The 13,628-nt window shown below is 34.8% G+C and overlaps 1 protein-coding gene across 1 annotated transcript in view; it reads right to left on the bottom strand.

The window, feature by feature from the left end:
- Positions 1-6,145: 6,145 nt before the first annotated feature.
- LOC121423027 (myocardin-related transcription factor A-like) overlaps positions 6,146-13,628 on the bottom strand; it is a 40,178-nt gene continuing 32,695 nt past the window's right edge. Inside the window, exon 7 of the mRNA XM_041618298.1 lies at positions 6,146-13,274. Within this exon, the coding sequence (XP_041474232.1) occupies positions 12,466-13,274 (809 nt within the window). The 3' untranslated portion in view covers positions 6,146-12,465. The remainder of the gene's footprint in view (positions 13,275-13,628) is intronic.

Below are 13,628 nucleotides of genomic sequence, written 5' to 3'. Positions count from 1 at the left end.
CGTTTGGGCAAACTGTGGCTCTTTTAAACTAAACTCTATATTTAAACTACAAAAAAGAGCTATCCGTATGTGTACAGGCTCACATTACTTGGCTCATACTGACCCGTTGTTTCACAAACTCAAAACATTAAAAATCTTTGATATTAATAAGATTCAAATTGCTATATTTATGTTTAAGTATTTTAATAATCAACTTCTACAGTCTTTTAATAATATGTTTAGATTCAACAGGTCTGTCCATTCCTACCCAACCCGCATTTCTGGAAACCTCCACCTCACTAACCCCAAATTATTAATAACCCACAAATCCATTCGACATTACGGTCCCGATATTTGGAACAATCTTCCAGACAATATCAAATCATGTTCAACAATCTACTCCTTGAAAGCTAATATTAAACGTTACATTATTACATCTTACGCAGCCCCCTCTTAAACTTAATATCTCAACTGCTCTCTGCCGCACCTACACCTGCACAGCACCCACTTGATCAATGAAGAACTATTACGTACCTTTTAATTATGAGGCCTCCATCATCATCAAGCCTAATCGCTCACGATGGCGGTCTCCTGCATTCATTTATAATCTTGTTTTGAAAAAATATATGACACATCTTTTTTTTTGTGAATATTTATTTACAATATTTATACTATGCGACTGTTATTATTTTGTTATAATCATGTATTACCTTTGTAAATATTGTATATACAGTGCGTCCCAGAATAAACGAAACCGAGATTTAGCGATCATTTATCATAACTTAATCATAAATAGAATAGACAAATGACCTACCAATTTAAAGCTTAGAATCTCCTCTTTCATCTGATATTACTTAGGTTATTTCTTATTCACGCATGAGTGAGCAAAAACAATTTGAAGAAAGGATACCAAAAACTCATCTGGCGGGGGTGATCTGGGTTTCAAAATGAAAACCACATTTCTGAAAAGTTCAATATCTGCTCTTTAATTTGGTACCAAAATTACAAAAAATGGTCAAGAAATAAAAAAGTTCTGTTCATTTGAAATAAGGCTTGTATTTCCATAATTTTATGAGATAAACGTGTTTTCACCGGTTTCCCACAGAAGCTTTCGCATGGTGAACAAAAGATTTAATGCATGGCTGATCGTCAACAAAACAGAGTGTCGAGAGAGTTTGAAAGCCATCCTGGAGAACCTCTTCATTTTATGAAATTATTGAAATTCAAGCCTTATTTCAAATGACCAGAACTTTGTTATTTCGTGACCATTTTCTGTAATTTAGGTATCAAATTAAAGAGGAGATATTGAACTTTTCAAAAATGTGGTTTTCTTTTTGAAACCCAGATACCCCGCCAAATGAGTTTTTGATATCCTTTCTTCAAATTGCATTTGCTCACTCATGCGTGAATGAGAAATAATCTAAGTAATATCAGATGAAAGAGGAGATTCTAAGCTTTAAATTGGTAGGTCATTTGTCTATTTTATTTATGATTAAGTAATGATAAATGATCGCTAAATCTCGGTTTCGTTTTTTCTGGGACGCACTGTATATGTATTTTGTAATTCTGATATTGATGTGAATGCAGAAATAAATAAATAAATCAAATCAAATCTCAAAATTATTTTTTAAATGCAAGGCAGTGCAAAAATAAATAAATCAGTAAAAAAACCTATATGCAGATCTTGAATTCTTAAACCCTCCATTTTTATCTTCCATTTTTGACAATTTCTTTAATTAAAAATATATAGGGATTGGTTGCCCCTCAGTGGTCTTCCATCAAGGTCTTCAATAAAAAAAGTTCTTCAATCGTACCCGAAAAAAAATTCACAGGCAAAAAAAAGGTCTTCAAGCCTTCAACCTCGTCGGGGGGGGGGGGCATGCAGGGATATGTCTTTTGTATGGGTTGTGACTCGTCAGGGGGGGGGGGCAGACTGCCCCCTCTGCCCCCCGTATGCTAGTGTTGCCCCTTATACCCCGGCCAGCGCCGCCACGGTAATTTGTTTGGTAATTTGATGTTGTGATCAGTATTTTATTTGATTTCAATCGCTGCCCATGTTAGGTATTGTTCTTATGAATGTTTATCTGCTATTGTCCGCGATATGCTCAAACTATATACACACCAGCGTCTTTTCTTCTTTACCTTCATATTCTGCTTCGGCAGTGAGTGTAAAAAAGAAAAAGAAAATTAATTGCCCGTTTTTTTCAATCTTTAATTTCTGATAAAGTAATAGTTCTAAAGTTAGAATACAAAAATAAAGATGAAAACGTTGACAGTCATGTGCGATCATTTAAAACCTGATTTTCATAATTATTTCCTTCTTATCATTTACATATAGGGCTTTAGGCTTACATTTATCTCAAGCGTAAAAAGCTATTCGAATCTATATATGACTGATTGAGTCCGATGACCGGGGTAATAATATATCTGTAAAGCGCTTAGACACGTCGTTCCGATGGATTAAGCGCTATATAAAAGCGGATTATATGAATTATACTCTTATTTTTTGTACTGACCAATTTCGGGGTTAAATGGTTTTATTTATTTATTTGTTTATCTATTCATTTATTTATTTGTTTATTTATTTATTCATTATTTATTCATTTATTTATTTCGGTATAAATCATTTCTCAAAGCAGCCTTATGATGGCTGAATTTGGCCGACAATTTACAATTAATAATTGTGCTTGATACAATAGTACAAAACAACATACAAATATCATTAGCATTATTATGATTAGGATTATAATTATCATGATCGTTATCATGATCGTTATCATTACTATGGCATTTCATTTAAGAAAATGGGAGCACTTTGACGAATCAGCCTCACAGTCTTCCACCACTTAGGTTTTTTTTCTCTCTTTAATATATCTGTAAAGCGCTTAGAAACGTCATTCCGATGGATTAAGCGCTATATAAAAGCGGATTATTATTATTATTATTTATTACCATTATTATTCTTTATTTGTAGTATTTGTCGTTTATGGGGGTAGGGGTTTAAGTGTAGCTAAGGGTCTGGCTTTAAGTTGTGTGTATGTTTTTTTTATTAATATAACTTCCTCATTAATCAGTTTGATTGAAGAGTATGGAGAATCTTAACTTGAGTTTTATATACAGATTATAAGTTTATTTCCGTAATTTAGATTTTTGCTGTTGTACCCGGATTCTGTTCTGTATTTATCCCTTCGTGATTATAAGTTGTTAAAGAAATGTGAGCAGATTAATTCTAAGTTTACATTTGAAATTCATATATATTCCTTTTCTCACCATGTTAAAATGTTTATGTGCAAACTTGAAACAATTAAGTTTTAATGATGTCATGTTATATATATATTTTTTACATGTGATATGAGAAAGATATAAATATGATTTAAAACAAAAAAATTATCATCATATAAATACGTGCAACACTGCAACACGCTTTATTTTGTCCCCGTTGTATATCTTCTTCCTTAAATGTTTCTTGTTTGAGTATACCACAAGGATCAGTATTGACCTCCTTGCTATTTCTCTTATAAATAAATTACCTTTGTATGTATCTTGTTATTGTCCATATCGCATATACTGTCCGAATCTGACGCTGATAACACAAATATAAAGATTTTCATAATTATTATACTGCATGTCCTGAACAATGAACTTCAAAATGTTTATGGATAAAAGGAAAAAAAATGTCCCCGAATAATTGACAATTCATATTAAACATAATATATAAAAGAACAAAAATGAATAAAATCTTGAACAGGAACTGATATTACCGATAAATCTGATAGGTCTTTTCGAATGGCCATTTAGGCATACAAACACAAATATTCATAATATTAATAAACGTATTGAAATTTTAATTTTGTTAGTTCTTTATAGATATAGGCCTCTTTTTTGGGGGGGGGGGGGTTGAGGATTAATATGATAGGCCTAATAATAATAGATGTTAGAATTATATCGCATAAGTTTAAATACTTAACTATTAAGTAACCCTTATCCTTTTCATTGTCTGAACATTTGACAATTTTATACCATTTCGTTTTTCCCTAATTTAAAATAGTGAAATACTAATTGCATTAGCTACCAGTGTACCACAAAACAAAGTAGAAGCGAAATTTAACATTGATAATAAAAATTATAAATGTTTGAGAATGGTTTCAAATTTTCATTATATATACCATCCACGTTTCTACTTCAAAGTTAATGACCAACATGTATGTAAATATGTCATAGCACGCCCCCTTTTCATAAAATAATTATCTTTGTAAATCCAATAACGAAGTTCATAGCCAGAACATGCCAGTGATCTTTAAACCAATTCAATTGTGTTTGGTCTTTCAAGACTTTACTCAGGGAAGGGGCCGATCCAGGGTTTTTCGAAGGGGGGGGGGACATTTTCCTGAGGAAAAATTTGACAAGCGAAAATAAAGAGGGTTTCAACCAAAAATTAAGGGGATTTCGTCCACGAAAAAAAAATGAAAAAAAAGGAGGGGAGGGGCACACTTTTGTTTTAACTGCAATAATATTTTAGATTAAAAATTTTAATTGTGACACACAAGGGGGGGGGGGGCACGGACCGGCTGTGCCCCCCCTTGGATCCGCCAGTAAATCATGAAGCGAAATCTCCGAGTGAAACATTCCATGATTATTCAATTATGATTAAATCACAATTGATATGTATCCCTTCAGAAAGAAATATAAATTTGATTTCTTCATGACTACCTTTAAATAATTCATGTCCTTGTTTCAGTTGACCCACATTCTAACTTTAAGCTTTTGCATTTATCCGTCATCAATAAATCAATATGAGTATTAATGTTCCTGGATGATTTTGTGTTTAATTGTTCTCGATTTTATTGCTGTCTTAACGTTGTATCAGGCGATCCAACCATAAAAATTTGTATAATCTGCATGGAAATCTCGCATCCGATTTATTATACAGAACTGTATTGAAATCTTATTATTTTGCACGAATTGTATTAATAATTTGGCGAAATGTCCTTCCCAAAATGAAACATCGCAATTGAATCACTAGTTTAATAATTCAAAGATAAAGATTTACAACGAAAAAGATTTACACCTTGTATCTTTGACAATTTTCATCGTGAAAGTTGGCATTATGAAAATATAATTATGAGTAAGAAATTGACATAAAACAAACAAATTTTGGAACTCATGGAGCCATGATGCAAGGTCTAGATGGGGGCGCTGTTCACATTTATTTCCTTTTATTCATCAACTTTGACATGGTTGATTTGATATGTGATCCTTGGAGGGGCCTAACATTTTATAGCTGTGTTATTTTGAACACTTCCTGACTAAGATGCATGTGTATCATTTTCGGTAAATCAGAGCAATACTTTTGATGGCTTGAAAACTTCCTAATAAATGACACATCTAAAGGTGTATTTAATTGTTTTTACCCATATTCAGTGTCATTTCTCTATCTTTGCTTTGTATTGTTCAACAGTATTATGTTCTGGTAGTAACTCTGGATGTATTTATGCAATGTTTTGATTTATTGTTCATCACAAGGGATCTGATGAACACCAACAAATGTTGACTCAGGATAATTTTTTTTATGTGAAAAGAATGAATAAATAAATAAGAAATGAATGAATAAACAAATAAATAATAAATTGTTTGTAACCTAAAGAACTCATTGCCATAAATTCACAAAATTTACTGTTCAGTTTTATTCTCATTCTCCTTTCATCATTATTATATACTCCAAAATCAATCCTCTCGCTACAATCATTACAATGTAATGATATCATTTTATTATCTAAAATTTAAACATCACCATAAAGCTAAATGATATAGGCCTTAATTTAACTGATCATTGTCATAAGCATCATCACCATCATCATCTTCATCATCATCATCACCACTACCACCATCATAACCATATCATTTTCATCATCATCATAATCATCGCCATCATCATCGTCACCACCACCATCATCATCATCACCACCATCATCATCATCATATCATCATCATCATCACCACCACCACCATCATTATTATCATCATATCATTGTCACCAACAAACTAACATCATCTTCAGCATTATCCTCCTCCTCATCATCATAATAACTACCATCATTACCATCATCCCCATTCTCTTTTCAACCTCAACAAAACATAACAAATCCCAAACACGATAAAAAAAACCTTAACTTGCATACAGCATTTTATTGTATAAGCGACTATTCCACAGCTGTGTGACATTAAGTGAGATTAGTCTGTACATGGTTTACATCATCAATCTTTAGCCAAATATCCCATATTTAAGCCCAATCATATAAATTCTAATATTCAAGTCAATTTACAGGAGGAAATAGGAGTTGTCACCTTTTTCGAAATAATATACAAGTACAGAGGATGCATAATATAAAGAGACCTATGAATAAATTGATACACACATATCACATACAGGGATCGTAATTTTCAATGTAAATTAAATAAAAACAAAAGAAGTACAAGGTAACATCCAATGTACTAAATCAAAGTATGGGGGTGTAATAACAAGATATATTTTGTTTCATGATAATTCCTTTATTGATTTAGTTTATTTTTTTAAAGTATATTTTTGGTGCGGGGGATATATGTAATTATGTAGTAACTGAAACATAAAATACTACAGGATATTCTTTTAGATAATTCAGCACTCCAGTAGCATATCTAGAGAAACGTCTGGGACAAACATTGAATAGCGGGGCTGGCTGGTGCTGAAATCTTGCTTCCTTGAAATTCTGGTACTGATGGTGAGTTGTTCATCAGTGGAAACATTCAAGGTATTTCTCATTTTCATATATCTCGTTTCCCATATTTATTTGCCCTTCCCCCTAACCAAAGTGGTGTCTGGGTGGGGTGCATGTTCCCCTTCCTTCCTAGCTATGCCCCTGTGCATTCTAAGTTAATACTCATATCAAGAGGACAGTCATTCTTAGTACTAAAACGACAATTGAAAGTTCAATACAAATATTTAAGCTATGACAGGACTGGGATAACTGAAATACAGTAGGACATGTAGGTAAAGACAAATAGGAATCCTGGAAATTATCCCACATCTCCCGTTGCGGCTTCTTCTTTTGATAGAATTACTCTCTCAATAAGTTTCTCTTGTTTGATAATATCTTCCAGTGGACAAAACTCCCATGAAGAGATGGTATTATGGTAATTAAACCTAGGTTTAATCCTAGTTTGAACTAGAATTTCAAACCACACTTTTATGGAATACTGGACTTCATCACCATTGTTCCATATTCATGGCAATCATAATACACAAATCAGTTAAAATTCAATTATTTCACAACTCAAAGTCATCATGTTTGTGTATTTTCCTATTCTTCTCATTTAACAGCTGAATTACTTTTTTGAAAAAAAAATTGCAGCAGGAAAATAATATTAATTGATGAATAAGCTGACAAGTGGCACTCCATAAAAGTGTACTCTAAGTTGACCCAGGGGGTGTTTCACAAAAATTTAAGCATGACTTAAATTGTACTTAAATGTTGACGTATATCTGAAATACTATGCGAATCTAATTGATCAATACGCAGTAGTGCGCATCCTCTTTGCATGATCTGACCAACGCGGTCATGCCATTTATAATGCAGGCAACTCGGCATTTACGTGTGACTCTAAGTCATACTTAAATTTTTGTGAAACACCCCCCCAGGTTTAACTAAACCATGGCTATCAGAATACCACTCGAGGTCTGAGATGGGGGTATCACATCAAAAAAGATATGCTTGATATCTACAATTAATTGTAACTCTTTGTACGTAGTCTCCCACTGACCTACAGTTACAATTAATGGTACAAGTACTTGTGTCACTTGTTACACCAATCTGGGTCCTGTAGCACAAAGGTTAGCAATTAATAATACACTTGATTTTCGCAATTAATTGTACTTTGTAGTCAATGCAATCTATCGTGAAAAAATTTGGCAACAATGATCGCTAAGCTTTGTGTTACGGCCCAGAGTAGGATACCCTATTAGAGCATTAACTGAATAACACAATGTATAATTAAGGATTTTTTTTTTTTTGGGGGGGTGTAATTTACGTTCAATATTCAAAATACTGTAATTTGTGAATTTATTTGGGGCCTTGGAAAATGCCATGCTGTATGGAAAATCATGTCATATTTCCAACATATTTCACGTTCTATATCCCAGGGAAACCTAGATGACATTTTGAGAGGTTGACATTGAATACCACACGTAGCACATTATACTACCCTTTAAGTTGATACTTAAGGAGGGAGTTCTACCAGGTACAGATATATTTTTAACAAATGAAAAAGAGACAGAGATATAGAGGAGAACGGATGGATGAGAGGAAGAGGGAGAGGAGAGAGAGCAACAGAGAGAAGAGGAGAGAGAAACAAGAAATGGAAAAGATGCAAATTCCATACATCTAAGATGCAATTTATATTTAATTCAATTTGATTAGGTTTCAAATGAAAAGTGCATTCAAGCGACAATTTTTCTACACAATTCTCAAATTGTACATTTTATGTTACATTATCACACAAGAAAATTGACAATCAAAATATATCCCAATGAACTGTGGAAGACCATTACACAATACAACTCTGCAAATTGTTTCACTTTAGTAACCCATTCACGTCGTGATGTTTTGCATAGCGTTTGAACACCCAACTATCTACAGGTTATGGTAGGCCTTCATAAGTCGTTAGAAAAATCACACTCGCTATATCACAGAAATACTATGTACATATTCATACAGATTTTTTTTGTTTACTTTACACAATTCATATCAACAACATATACACCTTTAATATATAATGGGGGACATCGTTAAATGCTTAACAACAACATATTACACAAAACAACCCCAAATTCTTACTCTACAATTATATTAATTATGGCCAATAGTAAATATCAATAATCAATTTGTATACTCGCTCTTATTTACATTAATCTAGTGTATTCTACTTGACTGGAAAAAATGTTCAAGAGAAGATAAATTAAATAGAAATATTTCTGATATTTTCATCAACAAAACTGGAAATAAAACAAATAATCCACAGGCAAACCTGAAATGCGCTCAAGCTCTGGCAGAAACCCAGTACGTTCTGATTTTAACTTTTACATTCCAAATTAAAGCATCTTGGAGAGAAAGGAAAATCAAAAGAAGGAAAAAAAAAGATGAATAGAACACAAGAAATTGATAGAACATGTTGGTGACCTCGCACTTCTTTAAGAGGAGGTGGAATGCTTTTTGTCTAAAACAGTTCAATGGAAAGAAAAAAGGAGATAGCCTTTAGTACATGTAACTACTAGGCCTGTAAGAAAAGACAGTTTAATGCTACCAACTACAAAGCCACAACGCTACAGTCGCACCAAAGAAACATACTCCAAACAGACCAATAATATGTCATTGGTAATAACGCAATAGATTTGTTCGTCCTGGGCTCCATAACACAAAGATTAGCGATCAATCGCTAAATGGACTGATCAATCAAGATCAATGTTATACGTGTATTCAGTTAAAAATACTGACCGGGAACCAATCAGTGTGGTTCTTTCATATTTGCGATTCATCGCAAACCTTTGTGTTACGGAGCCCTGGAGTCAGTTCCGTTGGTGCGACACTGGCATCAGAGCATGTATGTCTAATTCTCAATAAATAAAGAGTGCTTCTACATGTCTCTGGACTAATTCTGTTATTACACTATGCAAAATATGGTTGATTCAAATTTCAAATAGGAAATACAAATAATCCACAGGCAACTAAGGTCTGAGCTAGTTTCTATTGCCAAGACATTGGGCTAATCGAGTTAACATACTACTCCACTGGCTTCCAACATAAACACTTTTTGCTGGGGTGGAGCTGTGGGCCAGAAATTTAGACTTGTGAGACATTTTCTTGAGAATGACCCAACAATTAAGCAATTACTTAAATAACTTTGCCATGGAAACTGATTTAACAATGATCAAAGTCAAATACAGCTAGCTTGAGCTGTAGAATACTTTTTTTACCCTAAAGAGAGCACACTTAGTTTTGGATGTTATGATGCAATAATTGTTGTTCACTTTTGACTGGCTAGGTCTGGGAACAATATTTAAAGAATTGAATTATGGTTAAAAACAAGTTTTCACTTCATGTCATATCTTCTATAGGAATGACATATACGCAAAGTCAAATTAGGTACCATCTTCTCTTCTGCGTAAAGCAGGTTTGTTGCATCCAAATCTTGAACCTAGTAAACAAAATATTTCAAATACTCTACGGTTGAGATGGATTTCAGACTGCCAAACTGGGGGGTGTTTCACAAAGATTGTGACTTAAGTCATGCTTAAATGTTGGCACACACATGATATTACTGAATGCGAAATATCATTGATCAATGCGCAGGAGTGCGCATCCCCTTACCGTGATCTGACCAATGCGGTGATGCGTTATATACCACACGCAGCTGGAATTTGAGTGCGATTCTAAGTGAAACTTTAATATCCGTGAAACATCCCTCCAGGTCTTTAAAACGTGTTATCGACAACTAAAGACAAATTCATATATATATATATATATTGTCTTCCAGATCCTACAAGTTCAGTAGCTGCTTACAGCAAAATATGTAATTTGATATTGATAACAAGTTTATGAAACATGGCCCGGATGTGAATCCTTGTTAATTCTGGCTGTACATAATACTGATTATAGAGCGCCCTCTCTTCATCACCATGATCGTTCAGTCTCAGACTTCTCTTACAGGCCTAGTATATTATATGGCTCATATCTGACATGTTTTTTTTTAGAGTAATATGAATCTAGTCCAAAACAAAAAACATACATCTTGCTATGTCAAATATAATTCAAAAGCACAAATCCCAAGCACCGAACGTAAAAACCGTCTTTTTCATATGACGCATCATCTTCATGAATTTAGTAACGCAAGGAGGCCTAAGCAGGCTTTACTGAATCTGAATACACAAATATAATGATCGTGTTTTCAAACTTATACTCTCCAAAAATTGAACTGAAAAACAAAGCACTAGAAAGAAAACACAATATCATTCAATCATGACAACGAAAAGAAAACTAAAAAGGTATATTGCCACACAAATTGATAAAAACATATCACTCCATACATAAATCCTCGTATGAGTTAATTAATGAACATAAATATGAATCCACAAAAATAAATACTATCTAAAAAAATCTGAGGTGCACATGTTTTCTTTTTTTACTCGTCCACTCACTGCACAGAGCTACATGTGACTAAATAAAATCTGAAACTTTGAGACATAAACAAACATCAAGGCCACAAAACGTAGCAAGATTTTAGAATTCCAGGTCTCCGACGACACCGAAAATTCTGACAATACCTTGAGAACATTTATGTTCTATGGTTGCGTAGCAGCATAGTTCCAAGCAGACAAACTGAACAGCAATAAACAAATACAATTTCAAAGGAATCATAGGATCAGTCTCTTTTTCAATGTGATGAATACTTAATTATTCCCCCCACCCACCTTCATCCGAAGCAGGGGAAATTCCACACTTTGCAGACACCATCTTTCAAAAATATAATCATTGTATCATACATTCAAATATTCATGCTCTGCTTCCACATAGTCAATACTTGAATCCTTCACCTTCTTAACAACAATCGTGGAAGCTGTATCAGTTCCCCAAATCTTCCTTCAATCGAACTTTCCTTGGTATATTGACACTGACATGTCCAGGCACCTAAACAAGCTAAACTCCATTCAACGGCGTACATTTCGCCACCATACTAGTATTGCAACTGCAATTTGTTTTTTCAAGACACCTTACAGATATTCATCACACAAAATGAGGATATGACAATCATGGAATCGTTATAAAATTTGCAGGTTTCCTCTCGGCATTGTCATTCGGAACACTTTTCTAACCAGCGCGGAATAGTTCTTGCAACGCATCTCTTCCAAAATTCACCTCTAAAACGTGAGGGACTTTGGGGATTCCTGCACTGGGTGTAAAAAAAGTGGACAACATGGCGATGAAGGACCTTTGGAAATGTCATAATAGACTTGAGATCCCAGAGATCAGATTACAAGAATATACTTTTCTTCACAGATTCAATGGATGATTTCAATTCCGCTGTTTGTGGTAGAAACACAATTTGGATTGCGTTTCCTAGCTCCAAACCCTACTTTGAGTTTACACAGATGATCCAGATTACGACATCGACCGCTCAACACCTCGATAGTGACTTTTCAGGACCAACTTCATTTCATGTTTGGTGCTGTGCTTATGTAAAAATTACCCAACACCAACACTAAAAGGTCAACACTGAACTTGAAATTGCCCAATGTCTCCTAACCTCTTTGGACTATAGGTAACTGTCAGTGATGTCTTCAGGGACATTCTCTTGCCAATGGTTCCAATTGTACAGTGATGATGATCAACGGAACATGCTTTGCTTGTAAAGATCTCTGGGATGGTACAAAAAATTGGAGCATAATTTACATCGTCATCAATCGGTGACGTGTATATTGTCCCAAGCGTCATCATTCAAATCAAAAAGATTGAGCGAGAAAGGTTCTTTGCCTAGTGGTGTTCCAAGAGACCCTTCAGCACCGATGTTTGTAGGTGGGGTCACACTGACAGGGGTGAGCCCCGATCCAGACGATGACATCATAACATCCAGCCAGTTCATGTCTGAATCGCTGCTTGATGGCGGACACAGCATCCCGGCACTGGGCGACGGGTGGTCTCCGAATGCCCAGAACGTGGAGCTGTCTCGGTCCCCGTCCACCTGCATGCTCGGTATATCAAACGAGAGGATGTTGGCGTTGTCTTTGTCATCCATAGTCGCTGAGGACATCAGATGCTGCTCCTTGCTAACACTCGGCTGGGATTTCCCGACATCCAGTGCATTGAGGGTCATGTCGGCGGTGTCTACGTCCATCGGTAGCTCTATTGGGGATGGGGAAGGAGCAGAAGAAGAATGAGGGATGGCAATGGGTGCTGCTGCAACTGGATGGTTGTGCTGCTGCTGCTGTTTCACCTGCTGCCGAGGCTGTTGTTGCTGCTGCTCTTGAGACTGTTGTTGTTGCGGCTGTTGCTGAGGATGGGGAGGTGGTGGTGGAGGGGGATGGGGCATCTGACTCTGTGGTATTCCTTGTTGGCTGGTGGATGTAGAGTTCAGCACTCCTGCCTGTGAGAATCTTGGGCTAGATGATGTCGTGGCCATGGAGAAACTTGGGAGTGAGATGTGAGTCTGGAGTCTTGTATGACTCAAGTTTATCACATCCTTGTTCTTGGGAGTTACTGGAATTTGATCTGAAGATAGAAATAAAGAACATAAATAATGTTATGGAGAATAAGTGAGAAAAATATAAATAAAGATATGAAGAGTATCCACAACTGGACCATATTCCTATAAATATTTTCATACTTGAGAATACATAAATAAACTGAATAAAATACATCCTTTAATATTTGAACAGAGAAATAATGAGTCAGTAATGATAGAAAGATTTCACCAATTCTAATTTTCTTTTTAATTGCAGGTACTAAATTGATTAAAAAAATACTGCATTCACATAGCCATATATTTATACAACACCAAAAGATTTAATCAGGCCTAATTCATAAACATGAATCTGATTCAGAGTTGATCTGCTTTTCTTTTTT

The sequence above is a fragment of the Lytechinus variegatus genome, chromosome 10 (genome assembly GCF_018143015.1).
Source record: "Lytechinus variegatus isolate NC3 chromosome 10, Lvar_3.0, whole genome shotgun sequence".
NCBI classification, from domain to species: Eukaryota; Metazoa; Echinodermata; class Echinoidea; order Temnopleuroida; family Toxopneustidae; genus Lytechinus; species Lytechinus variegatus.
This window is presented reverse-complemented; position numbering and strand designations above follow the sequence as displayed.